The sequence below is a fragment of the Hyperolius riggenbachi genome, chromosome 9, assembly GCF_040937935.1.
Source record: "Hyperolius riggenbachi isolate aHypRig1 chromosome 9, aHypRig1.pri, whole genome shotgun sequence".
Taxonomy (NCBI): domain Eukaryota; kingdom Metazoa; phylum Chordata; class Amphibia; order Anura; family Hyperoliidae; genus Hyperolius; species Hyperolius riggenbachi.
In genome coordinates, this window is record NC_090654.1 from 129,262,866 (window position 1) to 129,287,975 (window position 25,110).

The 25,110-nt window shown below is 48.6% G+C and overlaps 1 protein-coding gene across 1 annotated transcript in view; it reads right to left on the reverse strand.

Moving 5' to 3' along the window:
• LOC137532687 (NACHT, LRR and PYD domains-containing protein 6-like) overlaps window positions 1-25,110 on the reverse strand; it is a 91,608-nt gene that overhangs the window by 9,926 nt on the left and 56,572 nt on the right. The window contains exons 7-8 of the mRNA XM_068253502.1: window positions 20,460-20,546; window positions 17,106-17,276 (exon numbers count right to left, since the gene is read on the reverse strand). Coding sequence (XP_068109603.1) covers window positions 17,106-17,276; window positions 20,460-20,546 — 258 coding nt within the window. The remainder of the gene's footprint in view (window positions 1-17,105; window positions 17,277-20,459; window positions 20,547-25,110) is intronic.

A 25,110-nucleotide genomic window follows, 5' to 3' on the forward strand; every position in this document is an offset into this window, starting at 1 on the left:
TTTAAAAGTACTACCACAGGTAACTAAGATTTCAAGAAAATATGCATTTTTTTCCAATACAAGCTCTATGAAGAAATGTATGCTCTCCCTATCCCAGATTATAGGTGGATTGGAATAGCATCATTTTTGCCATAGTGCGTATTGTTTGATATATATTTAGTTTGCAATGCAGAATAGTTTGCACATTACACATAAGACATTTTTGCATTATCACTATTTTACAATCTCACTGGCTGGAGATGCAAAACTGTCATCCTTTGCCAATCTCCTTGGCTGACAGTACAGCATTATGTCTGCTGTCCAAACTTACCGTGCATACTCAAGTTTTTGGGCCCAAATAGTAGCCTAAAAGTGGGGGTTTTGGCTTTAACTAGAGTCACTAACAAATAGACCCCCCCCCCAGTGCACACCCACCCGCTACAGGCTCACAGAGCGGTGACGGCGTTTGTGAATACAGGTCCCGTCCCGTCCAAACAGAGCAGAGCAGCATGTATAGTTGGTATGGTGAGCAGCCTGCGGCATGTACTTAGCTGAAGCCTAGCCGCATTGCTCTCAGCTGCTGGCTGCTGCCCGGGCCTCAGTGGTTCTACTCCTGCAGTGTCTCTGCTCTTCCTCTGCCCCTCACGCCACTCTCCCCTGCTCTGTCAGTGATTCGGAGCAGCAGCACGGGGGCAAGGAATGCTCTGTAACTGCTGTTTATACTGTAGTCTTCTTTCTATGTAGTCTTATTGCTGTTTAGTCGTATTGCTTATTGTCTGTGCACTACTACAGGAGTCATAGCAATTAGACTAGGAAGAACAGTTACAGGTGAATCAGTTCATTTCGGTGCATGGTGCTGGCCGGCGAAGCTGGGCGCCGTCATAGCAGCAATGCTATGCTGCGTGTCCCGCATAACGGTAATTCGAGGCGATCGCCAGACCCCGAATTACATCACGACAACTCGGAGGGAGTTCAGCGGCAGCAGGAAGCGTTTTCATTTGGCTCGTCCTGCGCCGTTATAATATATGCTCAGTTACAGAGGATTCCTTGCCGCGTGCTGTGTGGGAGCTCCAAACCACTGGCAAAGCAGGGGAGAGTGGCGTGAGGCGGCAGAGGAAGACACTGCGGGGGAGGCACCATACATACCAAGGCCCGGGCAGCAGACAACAGGTTAGAGAAAATACGGCTAGGCTTCAGCTCAGTGCATGCCGTGGGCTGCTCACCATAGCAACTATACATGCTGCTCTGCTTGGACGGGATGGGATGGCGGCACACAGAAAACCAATACGCATTTACAAAAGCTGTAACCGCTCAGCTGCCACCATACATACCAAGGCCCAGGCAGCAGGTGATAGCAATGTGACTAGGAAACTATACATGCTGCTTTGCTCGGACGGGACGGTGGAACACAGCACACCAATCTGCATTCACAAAAGCAGTCATCGCTCAGCTTTACTCTGGGTGGAGCATGTGCAGAAGAGCACGACTGGTGTGGCTAAGCCAATTACCAGGGCTGATTGCGGCCGGTGCTCATGGGGCTGGAGTAATGTCAAATCTTTTAGTAATGTCATCTCTGGTTTCCTTTAAAATGCAATCCTATCAGGGTGTTCACCATTTTGTGTTCCACCATGTAGAGGTATATATTCAGTATTGTTTAACTAGGTCCCCCAATGTAAAGAACATTGACATGGTATTTTGTGCACTTAATTGCATATACTACATTGGATGATGTGCATGACAATACTCCTTGGAAGTGTTAGGCCCTATTTGAATCTGGTACTGGCAAGCTGCCTGTACATTGTATGTGACAGCAGGGTTTGCATGAAGGGCTAGGTGAAGGGCTAAGTTACTGTCGGGGATTTTTCATACTTGGTTCCCTTTTTCATGTTTTTCTGCGATGCACAGATGCATTACAACCTGGAGTCCATGTAATCCAATGTATGTCAAAGGGTTGAATGTTTCTGTCAGACTTGTGCAGTGTCGGACTGGGAGCTGGAAAAGCTGAAGAAATCAACTTGCTGGCCAAGCAGCAGTAATCAGATGTTGCTGCTCACAGTGAAGACTTGCTGTGAGAAAACGCGGAAAAGCCGCCGCCAATACTCAAGGTGAGGCGGCTGATTCCGCGTTCAACATGGCAGCTGGCGCGCAGGCGGAGCGCGGAGAAACCGCCGCATGCTCTGACATTAGGGCGGCGGATTCCGCGACCAATGCGGCAAGTTGCACGCATAGGCCTGTGCCTCTTAGTAATTCGGGATCCGGAGAAAACGCCGCACGCACGGACAGCGGTGCTGCGGATTCCGCATCTAATACAGCAGAAACATTACAACACATGACTGGTGTGGCTGGGACTGATAGTCCACATTGGTTTAGGAGGACGCGCGCGCGCAGAGAGGCAGGGCCTTTATGGCAGTCAGAAGGGGGTCAGCTGACCAAGCCGGTCAGCTGACAATTTCAGCTACCTTCATTGGTCCAGCACTTAGGGGAGGCGCTGAAGAGCGCTTGTGTATATATACTGGGTGCTGGTCATTCCTCTGGTGTCTGGCATTGCGATCACTACGTGGTAGCACTCAGACCTTGTCAGTATCTGTGTTATTTAGACCAGTTTCCAAGGTGTTGATGGCCAAGGATCTCACACCTTAGTCTAGGAAATCTGTTATTATTTGTATTATTCTCTAGTTCAGTTTCCAAGGTGTTGATGGCCAAGGAACTCACACCTTAGTCTAGGAATTCAGTATCATCTGTATTATTTGTCATATTCTAGACTAGTTCCTGGAGTGTGAGAATCTTGGAGCTCACACTCAAGCTTAGGCATTGTTGATTATTTGTTATGACTTTCGGCTCTCCTGACCATTCTCCTGATCTCTGATTTTGTACTTTGTCATTCTGTCATTCTGTTACCGAACTCGGCTGGTCTCTGGAATCTGCATCTGCCTCCTGTCTCTGTACTGTATCTGTCCGTGTGGTTCCGACCTGGCCTGTCCGACCTCGAGAACTATCTCTCCTGTTAAGAGATAGTTCACAGATCTGTTAGTGACACTGCCCATTGGTGTCACTCACGTTCTGTCCTTCCCACTGTCTCAGCCTGGCTCCGCCCCTTGGGGAGCATCAGACCTGTGGAAGGAATCTGATCCATATCAGTAGCTCTTACTGTCTAGCACCCATCTTACGGGTGCTTTCCTCAAAGTATCACTGTTGCACCAAACACTCTCATATCTCAGGTGTCCAGAGGTTAGAAGATATATCTGATTATCGGTGATACTGCAGATCATCAATAATCGGGTATATTCTGCATTCTCGGTGATACTGCAGATCACCGGTAATCAGACCCTCTCTGTGTTACACCGATCATTACACTTGCTGCAGGTTTCTATTGGGAGGGATAACGCAGGGTTTCTGCTGCTTGGCCAGCAGGTGGATTTCTTCAGTTTTTCCACCTCCCAGTCCGACACTGGACTTGTGATTATATGTACAATAGGGCACTGGCTAAGGCTAACATGGAAAGGACTCAGGTGTTTTATTATTCCACCAAAACTACTTGGATTTCTACAACTTTCATATTTCAGCAAAACAAAACTTAATCTCCCAGGCGGCACCGAGAGCTCTATGCAGAGTATAGCATGCAGTGGGCATTTTTACTCACCTCCACGCAAAGCGCGACGTTTCGGGCACACCCGGTGCGACAGTTTAGGCACACCCGGTGCGATGTTTCGCGCGCACCGCGCAGTGCTAAACTTTGCTCGCGCTAACTTAGCCCTCGAAACTTTGCACATCCTAAATGGCTTTAGGCGTGTTAAGGGGCTTTTAGGCGTTCTAACTAAGTTAGCACCCTTTTGTGAATCAAGCCCTTAGTGTCCACAGATAGTGAACTCCATATAGTCCAAGAAGTCCACAGATAAAGTCCAGGCAATTAGTCCAGTATTCCATTGCAGGCAATTGGATGCTTCAGGAAGTTTCTTCACTCCCGTTGTGATAATATAGCAGCTATTTGTGATATTGTATATAATACAGAAGCCATATTTTTTCATTTTATGTTGGCTATGTACTTTCTCTTATGTGTATGTTTATTAGGAGCCTGTCTGGCAGCCGGCTTTGGGATATAATTGTCACCTGGACACTAGGATGAAGGAAGCTGCTAATGTGATTTTCTGTATGTTAATGTAAATTACATTTGCATTCCGTTTCCTCTGGCAACTACAGCCATTAGGATGAAGGAAGCTGCTAATTAGCAGCCATTTGTCAACAATAGTCTAATGTCCTTTTCAAGGTGTCTGCATTGCTTTGAACTCTGTATATATGTAAACAGCCACCTGTTGTTCCAATATACAATCGGACTGACTGAGTCTGGAAAGTTCAAAGCGGAACAGGAAACCTTTTGAATTTGCATATCACAGCAAGCAAGGATTTTACAGAGGGCTCTGCGAACGGTGATGTCACAATCTGGGGAAATTGGATTAGTTCTGGATCTGAACATTTAGTGGCCTCAGGCTACAAATCCACCTATATAAGTCAGCACAGGACATTCAGAGCTCATCTTCTCCTAAAGGTAGCGCTCAGCTAGAGATGATCCTGATCCAATCAGAATTCGTGTCCTTCCATGACCAAGTTGGACCTTTGCGCTGGTAAAAGTTAAATTTCTGGTTTTGATTCCTGTTTTTATTTTTGCAAACTGTCCTGTTGTGTGTCCTTGTATTTTTACTTTGTTTTTGTAAATCTTTTGTATATATTTCTTTCTGCACTGTTCCACTTTTTTTTTGGAATATTAAATCTTTATTTAATAAGCCTGACTTCTGATGTACTAGCAGAGCTCGTATTCCTAGAGAGAGACTGCAGTGTAATTTGTGTTCCAAGTTCAGAGTCTAATTGGAAGCTCGGTTTGTACACCACTACCTTGTGAGAGTTCGTGTGTGTGTGGCGTTCTCGTATTTAGGCCTAAGCGCAAAGCTGACCCAAATACAAAAACGCTGCAGGCCACTCGACAGCAGAGTGGGAATTGTTGAAGTGTCTAGCAGCAGCTAGTGGTGGCAGAGTGAAGTGTTGTTGAGGGGTGAAAGCCTTGTGTTAGCTTGAATAAGGCTGCTTCCCCTCTCGATCTGGTCAAACCCAAGTCGGCAACCATCTCTGCAGGCTTGCCGTGGGGCCGGTTCATGACACCCGTAACTACTGATTCCAAGGGTTTAGTAAACAAGCGCCACAGCTTGCTGTTTTCCTCACTAACTCACTCCAAAAGTCCCAAGTACCTGACCTTATAAAGCAGATACAGGATCCTGTCTACCTGGAGATGCCTTGCTCCCAGACCAAAAATCGGGAATCCAAAATCAAGGTTTATTCAACCAATGTGACACAAGTCCACTCCATATACCGACGACTCGTTTCGGGGCCCCGTGGGGTCCCCTTTGTCAAGGTAAAACAGTACAGAATGGTAACAATGTGTAGACTGACAGTGCAACCTAATAAGCAAACAGGTCAAGATATAGCCCCACCCCCTGGATTCAAACATGTCATAATTAGCATATGTAAACACATTGCATCTTGATAAAAAAAACAGCATCTCATTGTCATAAGCTGTGCACATTGCATATCATCGCCAAGCTGTACATAAAGTGCATAATACCTGTGATGCATGACAACAATCCTTTTCCCTGAGTTGCTGACCATCCTAATTGTCCCTGCGACATGCAAAGGGCGGATATCCCGCCTCTCCCGTGGTGCACAGTGCCGGTGAATGTGACAGGCATCCGTGAGAATCACTCACCGGGTGCTACGTCACACCTCTCCATTGCTCGCCGCTTCTGCTGCGCTCTGATTGGCGCATCAGCATATTGGTGAACCGTGGTAGGCTACTGCATCTAACTGCACAATGTCTGAGTTACTCCTTTTTGTATTTTGCCTGAGGAAGCGGGCGTGAGACCCGCGAAACGCGTTGCAATTGTCTATTGAAAATTGATCGAAATGTAGTGTTGCACCATTCAATCCAATGCAACTGTATGGGCCATCGATATGCTGCCAGCAGCTGAGCAACCTAGATTTTCCATCTGGACCAATCGAGCAAATCAATCAAAAACGGGCAGAAATCGATCGATGATGTGATTGACCGTGCTTCCTGCTGCATTGATCTCAAGCCGATTCGATCAGAGAAGTCGAATCAGCCCCTTAAAACATGAGCAGATAAGGACAACTCTGCTAACAGACAGTAGAACAATAGAAACTCATCCACCTGACTCCAGCAAGTTGGAATCAACACAAGACAATATACAAATCACAGCATGCACTTTATGCAGGAAAGAAATACATTTTGCAAGAAAAATAAATAGTATACATCACAGCACTCTCATCTACTTTTTGATTTCAAATGCGGCCTTTCTGCTGCACTTGCTGTACCCTGTAGTGGCAACATGCCATCCATTTAAAAAACAAAAACAAACAAAAAAATACAGGTCCAGTTTGTGAACTGTCAGGGGAGTAACAATCACCACCCAGCCCCCCAAGAAAAACTGCAGTCCCTCATGTACATAGTGGGCCCCCTGCACCATCTATGTGCATAGTGGCTAGTCATTCCCCTTCCCACCCACATGTGTAGTGAACAGTGCTGTATCCAGTGGTGCTCACCGCCAGGTCGTGATCACGCTTACGCGTGGATTCACGACCATTTTGACGCATTCCGCCTCGGACACGAAAATCCGTGAATAGATTTTCAACCACGAAAATCTGCTTCGGCTACGCGTGAATGCGGACAGAAATCCGCATTCAAGCTCGTGAAACCCGGCGCTGAAGTCGTGGTTTGCGGAAATGCGTCAAACTATGCGGAAGTGACACATTGCAGGCCAATCAGAGTGCCACAGCCAGGTCCTAGCAACCAATCACAGGAGGGGAGCTATGCCCTCCCCTCCTGAATATAAAGCGGCGGCCATGATGGAAAAGCTCTGTCCTTGCTAGACTGTGGTGCTGAGAGGATTATTTCCAGGCCATTGTTGTTTGAGCAAGTGCATTTATTGTGTTAAAAACAAAGCGTTTTTTTTGCTAACACTGCTCTTATACTGTACACAGTTAGCTAGTCAGTGAGTGATTGCTGTAGTTAGTTGTAGTCAGTGTAGTGTAGTGGGAGTGTGGGAGTCTAGTGATTATTTAACTGTGTGTAGTGCAGGCAGGTTCAGTGCTGCAGTGTAGTCAGTGTAGTGGGAGTGGGGATTATCTGTGTGTAGTGCAGGCAGGCAGGTTAGTGCAACTGCAGTGTTCACTTGCATATTCCAATGACAGTTATACACTTGTACTATTTGCAGGCAGCCAGTCACACCACCGGCGCCGCCACTCTCTGCCAGCACTGTTCATTCATTCTGTCAGTGACCTTGTGCCGTGCCCAGTGCCCACTGCTCGCTCGCTGGCATATGAGCATCTCATTACACAGTGTGACATCCTTGTGTGCCCACTGCATCCTTCAGTGACCTAGTTGTATATCCAGTGCCCACTGCTGTGCCCACTGCATCCTTCAGTGACCTTGTACTGTGCCCACTGCATCCTTCAGTGACCTAGTTGTATATCCAGTGCCCACTGCTGTGCCCACTGCATCCTTCAGTGACCTTGTGCTGTGCCCACTGCATCCTTCAGTGACCTAGTTGTATATCCAGTGCCCACTGCTGTGCCCACTGCATCCTTCAGTGACCTTGTACTGTGCCCACTGCATCCTTCAGTGACCTAGTTGTATATCCAGTGCCCACTGCTGTGCCCACTGCATCCTTCAGTGACCTTGTACTGTGCCCACTGCATCCTTCAGTGACCTTGTACTGTGCCCACTGCATCCTTCAGTGACCTAGTTGTATATCCAGTGCCCACTGCTGTGCCCACTGCATCCTTCAGTGACCTTGTACTGTGCCCACTGCATCCTTCAGTGACCTAGGTGTATATCCAGTGCCCACTGCTGTGCCCACTGCATCCTTCAGTGACCTTGTACTGTGCCTACTGCATCCTTCAGTGACCTAGTTGTATATCCAGTGCCCACTGCTGTGCCCACTGCATCCTTCAGTGACCTTGTACTGTGCCCACTGCATCCTTCAGTGACCTAGTTGTATATCCAGTGCCCACTGCTGTGCCCACTGCATCCTTCAGTGACCTTGTACTGTGCCCACTGCATCCTTCAGTGACCTTGTACTGTGCCCACTGCATCCTTCAGTGACCTAGTTGTATATCCAGTGCCCACTGCTGTGCCCACTTCATCCTTCAGTGACCTTGTACTGTGCCCACTGCATCCTTCAGTGACCTAGTTGTATATCCAGTGCCCACTGCTGTGCCCACTGCATCCTTCAGTGACCTTGTACTGTGCCCACTGCATCCTTCAGTGACCTAGTTGTATATCCAGTGCCCACTGCTGTGCCCACTGCATCCTTCAGTGACCTTGTACTGTGCCCACTGCATCCTTCAGTGACATTGTACTGTGCCCACTGCATCCTTCAGTGACCTAGTTGTATATCCAGTGCCCACTGCTGTGCCCACTGCATCCTTCAGTGACCTTGTACTGTGCCCACTGCATCCTTCAGAGACCTAGGTGTATATCCAGTGCCCACTGCTGTGCCCACTGCATCCTTCAGTGACCTTGTACTGTGCCCACTGCATCCTTCAGTGACCTAGTTGTATATCCAGTGCCCACTGCTGTGCCCACTGCATCCTTCAGTGACCTTGTACTGTGCTCACTGCATCCTTCAGTGACCTAGTTGTATATCCAGGGCCCACTGCTGTGCCCACTGCATCCTTCAGTGACCTTGTGCTGTGCCCACTGCATCCTTCAGTGACCGAGTTGTATATCCAGTGCCCACTGCTGTGCCCACTGCATCCTTCAGTGACCTTGTACTGTGCCCACTGCATCCTTCAGTGACCTAGTTGTATATCCAGTGCCCACTGCTGTGCCCACTGCATCCTTCAGTGACCTTGTACTGTGCCCACTGCATCCTTCAGTGCCGTTGTACTGTGCCTGGTGCATCCTTCAGTGACCTTGTACTGTGCCCACTGCATCCAGTGATTCATTACTAGCAACATGTCTGGCAGGGTTTCGCGGGGTGAGAGGAAAGGGAGTTCAATTGCCTCAGCCACTTCTGGGACTGCTCCACGTCCAGGGAGAGGACGCCCAGCTGTACGTGGTCGTGCTGCAGCAGAAAGGGGGGCAGCAAAGCCTGGGCCGAGTCAGCGGACGCCATTGTCCAAATATTTTAAAGTTTCTGGTCCCCGTGTGGTGGTTGAGCAAATGGAACCTGACGTACTCATGGACATCATGACTTCCTCCCAGACCTCTACTGTGAGCACCACTCCAAGCAGCAGCAGCAGCCAACGTCCCACGCTTGTTGTGACATCCACCCCAGCACCCACTGGTCAGCAGCCCTCCCAGGATGACAGCGTTCTGTCCCTCAGTCCGGCTTCTGGGAACCTGCTGATGCAAGAAGCTCAGGACTTACTGGGGACTGATGTGGCAGAGATTGAGATCGGGCCACAATCACAAGCGTTGTTGAGTTCTGGTGATGAAGAAGAGGGGTCTGTGTCTGGGGATGTAGGGACAGAAGAAGAGGCGGGGGAGTCAGAGGAAGAGCTGGATTATGATGATGCTGCTGATGATGACAACGTTGTGGACCCTAACTATGTGCAGCCTGCTGAGTCCGTGGAAGAATGGTCAGAGGCAGAGCAGGATGACGAGTCACCTCGGCCTAGGCAAGGATATCGCCATATGTCAGGCAGGGGCAGGGGCATCGGCAGCAGTGGGCGTGGAGGAAGTAGACAGGACACTGCTTCAGCCGGCACCACCACCATGCAACCCCCGGCAACTACTACCACACATTGTTCCGCTGCACCCTCTGCTAGTGGGGGCCGCAGTAAATTAAAGTCACCAGTGTGGGATTGCTTTGAGGAATGTACTGATGACAAAAGGTATGCGGTGTGCAGGTTATGCAGCAAAAGATTGAGCCGTGGGAAAAGTCTGAGCAAGATGGGTACCTCATCCCTCCAGGGCCACCTGAGAAGCCGCCACTGCCGCGAGTATGCGGACTTTAAGAGGAAGCAGGCACTGCTGGCAGGGGTTCCTGAGAGCAGAAGGCCCACCAGCGCAGCAGCATCATCCCTCCCTCAGGGTCGTGAATCCCCCACAGCAGCAGCAGTAGTAGCACGCAAGCGCTCTTCCACCTCGGCTACTCAGGACACAGACATTGAGGCTGGCAGCCAGTGTTCGTCTCTCTCCTCTGTCTCCCCTGCATCCCAGCGTCGTCAGACCCTGCTGAGCGACACCTTTCAGGGTCTGACCAAGCCTCTGCCTCCAAGCCACAGGCGGATCCGCAAACTAAATGGCTTGCTGGCCCGGGCCATGGCATCACAGCTGCTTCCCTACTCCCTGGTGCAGATGGAGAGCGCCATGCGGACGCTGCTCCAATTTGGCATCCCCGAGTGGCAAGTCCCCAGTCGCCACTATTTCAGCAGGAGCGCCATCCCAGCACTCCACAAGTTTGCGGTGGAAAACGTGTCCCGTTCCCTGGACTACTCTGTGGGCAAGCGGGTCCACGTGACCATGGACTCGTGGAGTAGCAGATTTGGGACAGGTCGCTACCTGTCCTTTACGGCCCACTGGGTGACACTGATGGAAGGGAGGGAGGACAAGAGCGCATCAGCTCAGCTAGTGGTGCCACCGCGCGGGATCAGGGGGGATGCAGAAGGGTCCTGTCACGACACTCCCTCTGCACCCGGAAAGCAAGCCCGCCTCGGCAGCAGCAGCGCCAAGCCTCGGCACTGCCAAGCCCTTTTAAAATTGGTGACCCTGGGGAAGGAGAGGCTTACGGCCACCAACGTCCCGGCCGCCCTCAGGAAGCAGGAGCGGAGGTGGCTGACCCCCAGAGGCCTGGAAGTGGGGTATGTGGCAGCCGATAACGGGGCCAACCTGGTGGCAGCAGTGCAGCAGGGAAACCTCCAGCACATCCCCTGCTTGGCCCACGTGCTCAATCTTGTGGTGCAGCGCTTCTTGCGCACCTACCAGGGGATGAGCGAGCTGCTGCAGGATGCCCGGGCGGTGGTACGCTTTTTCCGCCTGTCAGCCACTGCCTCTGCACTCTTGTCCACCTTACAGCAGCAGTATGGAAGGCCACAACACCGGATGATCATCGACATGCCAGTTCGCTGGAATTCAACTCTGGCCATGTTGGAGCGGCTGTGTCAGCACAGGCTGGCTCTTAGGGCCTACATGCTAGACCCAAGTGTCCCCAGCAACCAGCAAGTCCCCATGATTACTGCCACTCAGTGGACACTGATGCAGCAAGTATGCCTGGTGCTGAGTCCCTTCCTGGAGGCAATCAAGATGGTCAGTGAGGAGCGGGCCTCTGTGTGCCAGTGGGTGCCCTTGGTTTGCTGGAGCAGGCAATGGACAATTTAATTGAGCGTGGGGATGAAGCCCTGAGGCAGTTGGAAGAACAGGAGCAGATGGCAGCACAGTCCAGCTCAGAGGAGGGCTCACAGCAGGTAGTGGAAGAGTTGGAGGTCCCTAACCTGAATGAGGAGGAGGAGCAGAGTGCAGCAGGCGTTGTACGTGGATGGCGGTTTGAGGAGGACAACGACATGGCACAGGAAGAGGACAGGCATGCATTATGGGACAATGGCGAGGACGAGGAAGATCTTGCTGGCAGGGCCCACTTGTTTCCCATGGCTGTGCACATGTTGCGCTGCCTTCGCAGGGACCCCCGGGTGATCCAGATGCGTTCAAGGGAGGACATCTGGATTACCTTGATGCTTGATCCCCGTCTGAAAGGGAAGCTGGGAGACTTAATGACGCCATCCACCACCGAGCAAAGCACAAGGGAGTTGAAGGAGGCCCTTGTGCGCAGACTACTGGAAGCATTCCCCCAGCCTTCCACCCCCACTGTAACTGCTCTGCCAAGCCAGCAAGAGGTGCCTGCCATTGCCACTAGCAGCACAACAACAACCACCAGCAGCAGCAGCAGCAACTGGCGCCCCGGAGACCTGAAGAGCCTAAGCAAGAGCCTGTATGCAGTGCAGCAGCCCAGAACCGAGGTGCCCGCCACAGCATCCACCACCAACCAGCACAAGCAACGACTGACCACCATGGTGTCTGACTATATGGGGTCATCCAGCGGGCTCAATGACACCGACAGCCCCGTGGACCCCTTGGAGTACTGGGTCAAGAGACTGGACATCTGGAGCGAGCTTTCCCAGTACGCCCTGGAACTCCTATCCTGCCCTCCTTCCAGTGTCCTCTCAGAGAGATGCTTTAGTGCGGCCGGTGGCGTGGTCACAGAGAAGCGCTCTCGGCTCTCCCACGCCTCTGTGGACAAACTCACCTTCCTGAAAATCAACCAGGCTTGGGTGGAAGGTGAGTTTCTGGCCCCTATTGTCGGACACAGGGGGACATGAAGTGGCTGCTGCATGTGCTGTTGTTAACTATGCCTGCCTTTATAAAGACAGTTACTATCTGCCTAGTGCCTACCTTGGTTATTTTTTTGGTGTTATGGTACTACTACCAGTAAGTTGCCATGGTCCTCCTTCTGAGCTGCTGAACTGACCGCCCGCTTTGTCCTCCTGACTCAGTCGCTACTACACTCTGCGTTCACACTGCCCGGGTCACTGGGTGCATTTAATTTTTTGGCCAGCACTATGACGCTGTGCTGCTACTACTAGCACCAGTATGTTGCCATGGTCCTTCTGTGCTGCTGCTGCTGCTGCTGCTGAACTGAACGCCTGCTTTGTCCTCCTCCTCCTCCTGACTCAGTCGCTACCACGGTACCACCAATGTACTCTGTCTGCGTTCACACTGCCCGGGTCACCGGGTGCATTTAATTTTTTGGCCAGCACTATGACGCTGTGCTGCTACTACTAGCACCAGTATGTTGCCATGGTCCTTCTGTGCTGCTGCTGCTGCTGAACTGAACGCCCGCTTTGTCCTCCTCCTCCTCCTGACTCAGTCGCTACCACGGTACCACCAATGCACTCTGTCTGCGTTATCACTGCCCGGGTCACCGGGTGCATTTAATTTTTTGGCCAGCACTATGACGCTGTGCTGCTACTACTAGCACCAGTATGTTGCCATGGTCCTTCTGTGCTGCTGCTGCTGCTGCTGAACTGAACGCCCGCTTTGTCCTCCTCCTCCTCCTGACTCAGTCGCTACCACGGTACCACCAATGTACTCTGTCTGCGTTCACACTGCCCGGGTCACCGGGTGCATTTAATTTTTTGGCCAGCACTATGACGCTGTGCTGCTACTACTAGCACCAGTATGTTGCCATGGTCCTCCTGTGCTGCTGCTGCTGCTGCTGAACTGAACGCCCACTTTGTCCTCCTCCTCCTCCTGACTCAGTCGCTACCACGGTACCACCAATGTACTCTGTCTGCGTTATCACTGCCCGGGTCACCGGGTGCATTTAATTTTTTGGCCAGCACTATGACGCTGTGCTGCTACTGCTACTACTACCACCAGTATGTTGGCATGGTCCTTCTGTGCTGCTGCTGCTGAACTGACCGCCCGCATTGTCCTCCTCCTCCTGACTCAGTCGCTTCCCGCTGCTGCACTCTGCGTTCACACTGCCCGTGTCCACTGACAACTCTGCTGCGATGTCATTGCTAATTGCTGCAAAAAAAACAAAAACAAAAATTACAAAAACCTCTCTGGGGCCTTTTGGCGTTAGCCACTCATCCTACTCCAGCGGTACCTTCGCCGCCAAGTGCCATTGGAACTCGCCTTCACCTCTTTGACTGCTTAACGAGTATATCCCTTTTTAAAACCACTTATTACCAATTAATAGCCCCATTTAAAGTGTTGATTTCACTTTAAAATCCATTTTCTCTAGAAAAAAAAAATTTTGGGGAATTTTTTATGTTGAAGCTATGTTGCCCCTTATCACCTCGATAATCCATGCAATTTGGGGGATTGTAGCATGTATGGGGGCTTTGTTATTAACGTTAAAAGAAAATCCGCCTCCGGGCGGGAATCCACGCGCGATTACGCCATTCACGGCAGGAAATCCGCGTGGTTGCGTGGACGCGGACGAAAATCTGCATGCGGCGGGGCCGAATGCGGATTTTTTTTTGCAACCACGCAGATTTCCGAATTCATGGATGAGGCACATCCGAGCATCCCTAGCTGTATCCCCACCCCATGCAGATTAGCGCAGAGAGTACTGTAATATTTACCTGCCCATGCTGTATTGGGTCTTCTCTTCCTCCAGGCAGTCACTTGCTCTATGCTCCCATACTCCGGCCCCCGATCACATTACATGCATTGGGAGCTGGAGGAGGGCATCTTGAGGTGGCCACTAACTATCCAATTTCGAGTGAAAAATCATTTGAGCGATAAGAAAATTCTGATTGGAAGAAAAATCATTCACTACACCATCAACGAACCAATCTTTGTTTCCTATCTATCACAACCAACAAGAAAATCCAAATTTTGATCTGACGAAAATCCAATTGGACGACTATTTTTATAATTCTTTATTATCGATTGTCCCCATCAACAGAGATTATTTACAACCAATCCGATCAGAATTTCTGATCACCCGAATGAAATTGGACTGTTAGTGGCCACCTTTAGAGTATCATTCCAGCAGGGTGGAGGAAAGCTTTGTGTGCCAAGATCTGTAATGGAATTACCACCCATTTACATTAACTACTTTGGCTTGAAGAAAAGCCTATAGCCCAAAATAGCAGGCTATTGCCTATACAGCCACTTTGTAGTTTTACGTGTCACGCATGTGCGGAAGCTGTACGCTTCCATGCAAGTGATCGCTTCAGTCAAAGGAAGTGGGCATCGCTTCCTGCTTGGCTGGCTGCCAGACGGGAATTACCGCGTACTAATGCGGTAATCCCCTAAAACTGTTTTTGGGGTGCGGCTCCCGGGCCACACCGTTAACGCCAATCCGCAGTGTGAAGTCGGCCTAAATTAGACTTTCTTGAAGTTCCAGTGCAGATTCAATTCACACTATTTTTTCTTAACACTAACTGAGCTCCCACATGTTGTAATAATGACCTAAAGAAATTTCCACCTCTATTCTGCAGTCAGATGTTTATGTAGAGCTACTCAGAAGTTTTATCACCTCTAATTAGTGATCAGGGAGAATCATGCAACTGTCTGTCCACTGCACAGAGACTGATTTATAGCAAGCATTTTGTTAATCATGTTGCATAACACCTCAGGGCCAATAGCTGCATATAATAATTCCATGAAAAACATCTGCCCAATTTGCCTATGTCTAAATACAGCACTGCTTTATGTTCTGACTTTAGCAATATCTCAATCATGCAATAAATATAATTGTGTAATAAAGCGGCCTGGCCTGCATACTTGAACCAGATCTGTATGCTTGTTTAGAAAACTTTAAAGTGTACCCGAGGCAACATGTGACATGATGAGATAAACATGTGTATGTGCAGTATAAAACATATTGATAACCAGGCTGTTTCACTTGTTTTATTTTGCTGCCTGAAAGAGTTAATTTCTAAAGGCATGGAAGTGACAGCTTCTGTCTTGTGGTAGCTTGTCGGGAAAATAGTAAACATCACAGATAAGTAAATTACAGCCATAAAAGTTTTCCTGGCAGAATATAACTTCTGAGGGCGGGGAGAGATAAATACACTATTGACCTTTTTCTGACTCTGGGACACTTAATAGTTTGCCACTGATTAGAGGCCATAAAACATTCAGCCTACTTTGTAAGTGGTTAACCCTCCTGGCGGTTTGCAAAAAAATCGCCAGGGGGCAGCAAATCTTTTTTTTTTAATTTTTTTTTTTTTTCATGTAGCGAGACAAAGTCTCGCTACATGATAGCCGCTGCTCAGTGGCATCCCCCCAGCCCCTCCGATCGGCCGCCGAGAAGAACGGGATCTCCCGGAGGGCTTCCCCCGTCGCCATGGCGACGGGGCGGGATGACGTCACCGACGTCATCGACGTCGTGACGTCAAAGGGGATTCCGATCCACCCCATAGAGCTGCCTGGCACTGATTGGCCAGGCAGCGCACGGGGTCTGGGGGGGGGGGGGGGCGGCTGCGGCGCGACGGATAGCGGCGGATCGGCGGGTAGCGGCGGCGATCGGGCACTGCACGCAGCTAGCAAAGTGCTAGCTGCGTGCAGCAAAAAAAAAATTATGCAAATCGGCCCAGCGGGGCCTGAGCGGTGCCTTCCGGCGGCTTACCCCGAGCTCAGCTCGGGCTTACCGCCAGGAAGGTTAAAGGGATACTGTAGGGGGGTCGGGGGAAAATGAGTTGAACTTACCCGGGGCTTCTAATGGTCCCCCGCAGACATCCTGTGTTGGCGCAGCCACTCCCCAATTCTGGAATTGCCTGCGTTGCCATGTCCTCGATCCCGCTGATGGCACCAGAAGCGTACTGCGCAGACACAGACCATACTGGGCCTGCGCCGTATGCTCCTGGTGACATCAGTGGGAGCGAGGACACGGCAATGCAGGCGCAGTGGTTTTCTGACTTTAAAGTCAGAAATTCCAGAAGTGAGCTGGAGGCGGGGCCAGAGCATCGGTGAGTGGCTGCGCGGGCACAGGATGTCTGCGGGGGACCATTAGAAGCCCCGGGTAACTTCAACTCATTTTCCCCCGACCCCCCTACAGTATCCCTTTAAATATAATAGAAAACCCTGGAATACTTTAAAAAAAATCATTTTTAGGAGTAGGAGGATAAATATAATTGTTTATGTCATGCGTTTAGCTTCACCTTGCGTTCACTTTAAAGAAAAAAGATCATCATGAAAAGCTAGGCAGGAAGCGTTAGGGCTGGTTCAGACGGACGCTTGCAGATCGTTTACTGCCAGCGTTCGGGGCTTGGCGTTAATCGCTCCCATTCAAGTGAATGGGAGCGTTTGTACCAAGCTTTTACGCGCGTTTGCACGAACGCTACATGTTGCTTCCAGGGGCGGTTAACCGCAAGGGGTAATGTCCCCCTAGGGGAAGAAAAAACGCGACCGCATCCGAACGCAATGCGAACGCTGCTGAAAGCCCGAACGCATTGCCGCCGCGACGCCAACGAACACGACACCTCCAAACGTCCGTCTGAACCAGCCCTTATGCTCACATTCCACTCCCTTTAGATTTCCTTTAATTTAATTTGCACAGTGACTTCTAATAAACCTCATCTTCAGCACACGGTTTACTCACCCTAGTGTTACCAGTTTACAGGTGGGACTGGACAGTGCCATTGCCAGTTCCCGGAAGTGTGGGCCCTCCAACTTGTTATAATCCAAAATGAGTTCTCTTAAGGACTGATTACTCTTCATTGCAGATCCCAAATAGGAGCAGGTCAAGTCTGTTATGTCAGTCATGCACAAGCTACCAAATAAAACAGAACACAAATCCAATAAAAAATATTATTTTTTTGTATAATTCTTTAAAAGTATTTTATTATATAAAACAATCTAATCACATCAGGGAATGGTGGCCAAGTTAACAATACAGTAGTATATAGTACAGTATCAGTATCAGTGATCTGAAACTTGAAATTAGTTTCTTTAGTTTGGAGAATCTGATTCATCTTTGGCTTGGAGTTATGACTGACTCCTACCATTAGGCTTTATTCACATCCAATTAACAGTCTAATACCAATGGCTAGCAGAGGTTCTGATACTGATACTGAACTGTAAAAGGGAACCTGAAGCAAGAGGTACATGGAGGTTGCCATATTAATTTCATTTTAACCCTCCTGGCGGTTTAATTATTTCCACCAGGAGGCAGCGTAGCAGTTTTTTTTTATTTTTTAAATCATGTAGCGAGCCCAGGGCTTGCTACATCCCCCCGCCCGCTTCGATCGCCTTCGGCGATCTCCGATCAGGAAATCCCATTCAAAGAACGGGATTTCCTGGAGGGCTTCCCCCGTCGCCATGGCGACAGGGCGGGATGACGTCACCGACGTCAGCGACGTCATTGGGAGTCCCTATCCACCCCTCGGCGCTGCCTGGCACTGATTGGCCAGGCAGCGCACGGGGTGTGGGGGAGGGGGGCGCGGCGCGACGGATAGCGGCAATCGAGCGCGGGGTGGCGGCGATCGGTGTGCTGACGCAGCTAGCAAAGTGCTAGCTGCGTCCAGCAAAAAAAAAATTAAGTAAATCGGCCCAGTAGGGCCTGAGAAAACCTCCTGCGCGGCTTACCCTGAACTACGTTCGGGGTTACCGCCAGGAAGGTTAAACAATACCAGTTGCCTGGCAGTTCTGCTGATCATTCTGGCATTATAAATACCTGAATCACGCACCAGAATCACGCATGAAGCTAAGCTTGTCAAATTTTTGCCAGAGACATCTGATCTGCGTGCTTGTTCAAGGTCTATAGCTAAACGTATTAGGGGCAGTGGTTCAGCAGATCTACAAGGTAAGTGGTATTGTTTAAAATTAAATAAATGTCCACCTCCATATTCCTCTTACTTCAGGTTCCCTTTAAGGCCAGTGGTATGATTACAAATCATGACCCTCCCTCATCCCTGTTGAAACTGTGATGCCTGCCCCCATGTTCCTCTCTTTCCACTCATGCAAGTACAGCCACCATGTCAATGTCTCATAACTAGAGCAGCCACCATGCCACTATTATCTCCACTCATACCAAGTGCAGTCACCATGTCTATTCCCCCTTCTTAATAGTGTGACTACCATGTCAACTTTACCATCCTCCATAACTAGTGCTGCCACCATACAACCCTGCCCTGCCCCTCCTCACCAGTAGTTAGTGTAGCCACCATGTCCTCTTTCCTCTACCCTATAACCATGCTGACACCATAATCCTTCCTTCTCCACAAATGTAGAGTTGTTCCAGGGTCAGGTTCAGATCACCCTCCTCTTCAGTGCTGCTGTCCTCTCTCACTCTCTCTGTCCTGCTTCTGAGTTTTCTTGCATATTGTGTGGCATCATGCCACATGTGAGAACACTGGAAAAGGTAACATAGTCCACCACCAAACATGGCAACAGTAGTGAAGACTGCCTCAAGCAATCAAGCACAAAAGGGAAACTCCCTAAAACAGAACTACTAATAATAGTCAATAAAAACCTCATATGCCTGCAGTAAGTGAACCACACACCTATAAAGTTTCCTACATGCTTGACCTTAAATTGGGACTTTGTCAGGGGATAGCTTCTCCAAGCTTAATCACTAGCTTATGAGACTATGAGGTTGATTCATTAAGCTGCACTGATAAAGCGCAGATCCCTGCACTTTAATTGACCCAATAGGCTGCCTGTAACTTGACAGGGAGACTTTTGGGACAATCAAAGTGCAGGAATCTCGTCCTTTGAAGCCGCTGAGGCTCAGGGCGGGTCCAGTGGAGCACCGGTTATGTTAATGGAGCCCTCGTTAAACTAATAGAGTGTGCATAAGTTAGCAGCGCATGCTATGGCAGCATAGCATGCGCTAGAGATTTTTACCTCACGCTGCTGTTATTAAGCTGCACTGCTTTAGCAGCGTAGCTTAATGACTTAACCCCTATATGTATTTATTTTGTTATTGATGTTGCACTGCATTTCTAATGTACTTCTTGGTACTTAAGCACCAAGCACTTTTGCACAGTTTATCCCCTGGCTCCTTGGAAAGAACTTGTGGCTTTACGGCGGGAAGGGGGATGGGGCGGGGAAGTGAGGTGGGAGGTTAAGGGTAAGGCACCACTGAGGGGTGGATTAAGGGTTAGACCTCACCGGGGGGGGGGGGGAATTAAGAGTTAAGGTCCGTACACACGCCGGAGTGGAGGCAACGATGGGTCCGTCGTCACCTCCCGCTGGGTGGGCGTTCCAACGACAGTCCGGCGTGTGTACACACTGTCGGCGGACTGATACGGCTGTTTCTGAGCGATCCGCTGGGCATAGGTAGAGGGAGGGTTAAGGGTTAGGTATCTGTGGAGGGCGGGTTAAGCATTAGGCATCAGCAGAGGGAGGATTCTGTGTGAGAGTAAGGTTAGTATATGTCAAAGTAAAATATCCATAAGGATATTTTACAGATATTTTACTATCAGAATTAAGAAGCAGAATATCGGTAACTTTACTGATATTCTACTAGCTGCAATTCCCTGCGTCCTTCTTTCCAGGTGCCTTTATTTCATGTACCCCCTGATAAAGCCCTTTTCTTCAAGTTCAATTATGATGAATTAAGATTTTGTGAGCCAAAAAATTGTGAAACTGACTTTCCTGTTGAGCCTCTGAGGAAGCGGTGGTGTGGCCTCAAAACGTGCCTCAGGCGTTTTTATGCACCATTATTGCAATTTAATAGCCACTATTTTATTTTATGTGTTTCACTGTTTTCTCTAATTTATATGTGTGGAGTGTGCAGTACATAAGAAATGATTTTATATGACAAATATATAATTTATTGGTGTGACAGTAAGCCCTTATTTCTGCTTTCAGGTGTTCTGTATGCTTATACTAAAGTAAGTACTTACAGTAGCTTTAATGGGATGACTTAATCCACTGAACCCGTACTTATGCCAAACGAGGTATGAAAATACATGACAGTATGGAACAGACTATCAGAATGACAACTTACCACAGTGTGTGGATCCTGCACTCTGGATGAACCAACGCAGAACATAAAAACCCAATTCCATCATCCCCAATGTGGTTGCTAGTAATGCTGCAAACATTAAACAAAATAAATATCAATGCATATATATAAAAACACAAAAAAATATGAAGTGCCTCTTTTAATAATATCAAACTGTAAATAAAATAAGAATACCCCAAGTAAAGGTGCTGTAAGAATGCCTCTTTTTTCATCAGTGATTATTTTTTATGGCAGTTCATTTAAAGGGAACCTGAAGCGAGAGGGAAATGGAGGCTGCTATATTTACTTTTAAACAATACCAGTGGCCTGACAGTCCTGCTGAACTTTTTGATGCAGTCATGTCTGAATCACACAACTGAAACAAGCACGCAGGTAATCTTGTCCATTTTTGTCAGTAAACATCTGATCTGCATGCTTGTTCATGATCTACGGATAAAAGAATTAGAGGTAGAGGATCAATGGATCAGTGGAACAGTGAGGGAACATTTACCGGTATGTTTAAAATTAAATAAATATGTCAGCCTCCATCTTGCTAATATTATAAATGCGAAAGTTTGAATGTTTGTTACTCAATCACGCAACAATGGCCTCAATTCACTAAGATCATGCTGGAGATAATAAGGCAAGAGAAAACTTACCACCACACAGTAAGAGAGTAATCTTATCTCTTCATTCCTTAAGTTACCTCCTCTGTAGTTATTTTCACACGCAGTTAATAAACAGCCTGTTTTTAACTCTGGAGTTATTTTAAGGATTGAAGAGTTAACTTAAAGACAGAAGAGTTAACTTTAGGTTTGCCTGAGGTAAAATGTTTCCGGAATACTACATGCCTTATCACCATGGTGATAACTCTAGAAACGTTATTAACCACTTAAGGACCGCCCCCAGCCGATGGGCGGCGACAAAGTCCGGGCCTAAACGACCGCAATACGCCCATCGGCGGGGGCGGCTGCGGGCTTGGTTATGCGGCGATCGCGTCATTCGTGACGCGATCAGCCGTGGGCGACTGGCTCCGCCCCCCACGCGCTGTAACCCGCCGGCCGTTCGGAAGCGCCGGCGGGTTACTAGCACCCGGATCGCCGCATGTAAACAGTATAATAGGCTTTGTAATGTATACAAAGCCTATTATACTGGCTGCCTCCTGCCCTGGTGGTCCCAGTGTCCGAGGGACCACCAGGGCAGGCTGAAGCCACCCTAGTCTGCACCAAGCACACTGATCCTGCCCCCCCTTCCCTCTGATCGCCCTTATCAATTCGCCAGTGCAATATTTACATCTGTTCTTCCCTGTAATAACCCACTGATCACCTGTCAATCACCTGTCAATCATTCACCCCCTGTCACTGCCACCCATCAATCACCCCCTGTCACTGCCACCCATCAATCAGCCCCTAACCTGCCCCTTGCGGGCAATCTGATCACCCACTCACACCAATAGATCGCCCGCAGATCTGACATCAGATCACCTCCCAAGTGCAGTGTTTACATCTGTTCTCTCCTCTAAACACCCACTAATTACCCATCAATCACCCCCTATCACCACCTGTCACTGTTACCCATCAGAATAGACCCTAATCTGCCCCTTGCGGGCACCCAATCACCCAATCAATCTGAGCGTGTGTGGGCGGTCTTCTTTCCAAAATGGGGTCATTTGGTTGGTATTTATACTATCCTGGAATTTTAGCACCTCATAAAACATGAGAGGGGGTCAGAAAAGTCAGAGATGCTTGAAAATGGGAAAATTCACTTTTGGCACCATAGTTTGTAAACGCTATAACTTTTACCCAATCCAATAAATATACACTGAATGTTTTTTTTTTTTTAATCAAAGACATGTAGCAGAATAACTTTCGCGGTCAAATGTATAGGAAATTTTACTTTATTTGAAAATTGTCAGCACAGAAAGTTAAAAAAGTAATTTTTTTGACAAAATTCATGTCTTTTTTGATGAATATAATAAAAAGTAAAATTCGCAGCAGCAATCAAATAGCACCAAAAGAAAGCTGTATTAGCGACAAGAAAAGGAGGTAAAATTCATTTAGGTGGTAGGTTGTATGACCGAGCAATAAACCGTGAAAGCTGCAGTGGTCTGAATGGAAAAAAAGGCTCTGGTCCTTAAAGAGAGTCTGAAGCGAGAATAGATCTCGCTTCAGACCTCATAGCTAGCAGGGGCATGCGTGCCCCTGCTAAAACGCCGCTATAGCGCGGCTTAACGGGGGTCCCTGTCCCCCCAAACCCCCTCCGTGCAGCGGGGGAGCGCTTCCTGGTTGGGGCAGGGCTAACCGCCGCAGCCCTGCCCCATGCGCGTCTGTCAGATGCGTATCTCCGCCTCTCCCCCGCCCCTCTCAGTCTTCCTTCACTGAGAGGGGCGGGGGAGAGGCGGCGATGCGCGTCTGATAGACGCGCTGGGAGGCAGGGCTGCAGCCGTTAGCCCTGCCTCCAGGAAGGATATCTCCAGCGACCATTTTCCGACCAACGTTTGCGGTAGGTGGGTTGGAGGTGAAGGGACCCCCGTTAAGCCGCGGGATAGCGGCGTTTTAGCAGGGGCACACGTGCCCCTGCTATATATAAGACCTGAAGCGAGATTTAGTCTCGCTTCAGTGTCTCTTTAAGGGGCGAAAAGACTTTGGTCCTCAAGTGGTTAAAGACAGGAGATACGCTTAGTGAATTGAGGCCAATGGCTGAACGGATTTCAATGAAGTTTGGCACACACATAGTATATTACCTGGAATAACATATAGGATACTTTGTATCCCCTTAACCAAAAAGTGGGCGGAGACAAATACAAATTTTACTGGGAAAATGTAAACTGCAGCCATGTTTACACTGTTAACGATAGGGTTCTCAAACTTTGCATAGTTGGTCACTGGGTGACTGGGATTCATATTCAGAAAAGTGGGTGGAGCCTACAAAAGACAATCAAAATTCACCTATTGATTTTCAAGGGGAATATTTAATTGCTGCCATTCTTGCACTGTTAATAGCACAAGCCTCAAACCTGGTACAGTTGGTCATTGGGTGACTGGGGTTCAAATTCAGAAAAGGGGTGAAGCACAGGCAGCCAATCAGATTTGTTTAATTTCAATGCAAATTATTGATGCCAAAGACCACAAAACTCACAAATTTGGTAATTGATTAATTGAGTAATTGTGTGTTAGGGTTAGAAAAAGTGGGCGGAGCCAACTACAGCAAAATACATACCCGGGCAAAGCCGGGCCATCAGCTAGTATGTAATAAAAGGTCACAGTGAGTCAGTTTTGGAAAGTCTTGTTCTCCACTGCACCGACTCAATAAAACTTATCAAAGAAATAAGACAAAAAAAAGGTTCAAAAAGACTGGTATCGAGCCAGGTAGCTTGAACTAAAATTTCAGAACATTCTACCAGCAAAACTCAAACTATGTAATCAATCCTATTGCCTGTACTTTACTGTTCCCCTCAGCACACTACTGATCTGCACAGTGATTCAGCTTATAATCTTAGGATTTTTGCATGAATGCTGGCTGAATTCCTGTGGTGTTAGTTGGAGAATTCAGATGTTTCTGTGCATGGTACTTCAACTAACCACATACACAGCAACAGCTGTCCAACAATGACCTCTTTGTTGTCTTGGGTCCTCTGGAAGAGAGCAGGGGCGTAACAATAGACCCTGCAAGGGATGCAGCCGCAGGGGGCCCAAAAGCTGCAGGGAGCCCTGTGTGGGAGAAAATTATTTTCCCTGTCCTGAGAGACTGACAACTTAGGGCACGGAGAGAAAAAAAACTTCTCTCTGCACAATTGTTCTGACTGCATCTGCTCAGCCACTGATAAGGAATTCTACAAAGTTTTGTAGACAAAGATGTGTAGACAGTCCCTATTCAGTGTGCAGCAGGGTCTTTCCCAGCCTCTCTATCTCTCCCAAAGTGCTCTGTACTGTAGTGATGCTGGAGAAGTCTGCAGAGCCAGTTCTGCTCCATCAGAGATGGCCAGAGTGAGAGTAATAAGCTGAGGCTGGGAGCACAGTCGTCTGTTGGTTTTCTGAATGTGTGTTCTGCACACCATGTGTGTCTGTATGTGTGAAAACAGTGTGCAGAGGCTAAATTAATTAACAGAGAAAATGAACGCAGTGCTTCACTGCTGTCTGTTTTTATCTGCACGGGAAAAACACATTCAATGTGCACTAGCCAATAGAATAACATTGGTTCTCAGTTTGTCTGTGCAGAAATCGGGAGGGGGGGGGGGTAGAATGGGGGGCCCAGTGATTTCTAGTTACACCCCTGGAAGAGAGGCAATGCATCGTCAGAGAAATACAACCTTCCATATCTTATTTTGTTAAGTGTTGAAACGCATGATGCTGTTCTCTACATGAGGGGTGTTGTGGCTTTCAGCGCCACTCAACCTCTCTGCCACGGTACCTTATGGGATTGCGAGTGGCTACATCAACCTTGTGCTCTCCTCCTGCAGTGTCTCCTGCAGCTCAATATCATCAATGAGCCTGTCCATCACATTAAACTATAATAAGAAGGTTTTCAAGAGCTGTGTGCCATAGTTTTGCTTGATGGGAAAGAACAGAGCCCATGGAAGCTAATTAAGCCATAAGTTGTGATTTATGTTGTTTAATTTTTCTGGAAAGGCCACAACGGCCATGGCCTAGGGCAC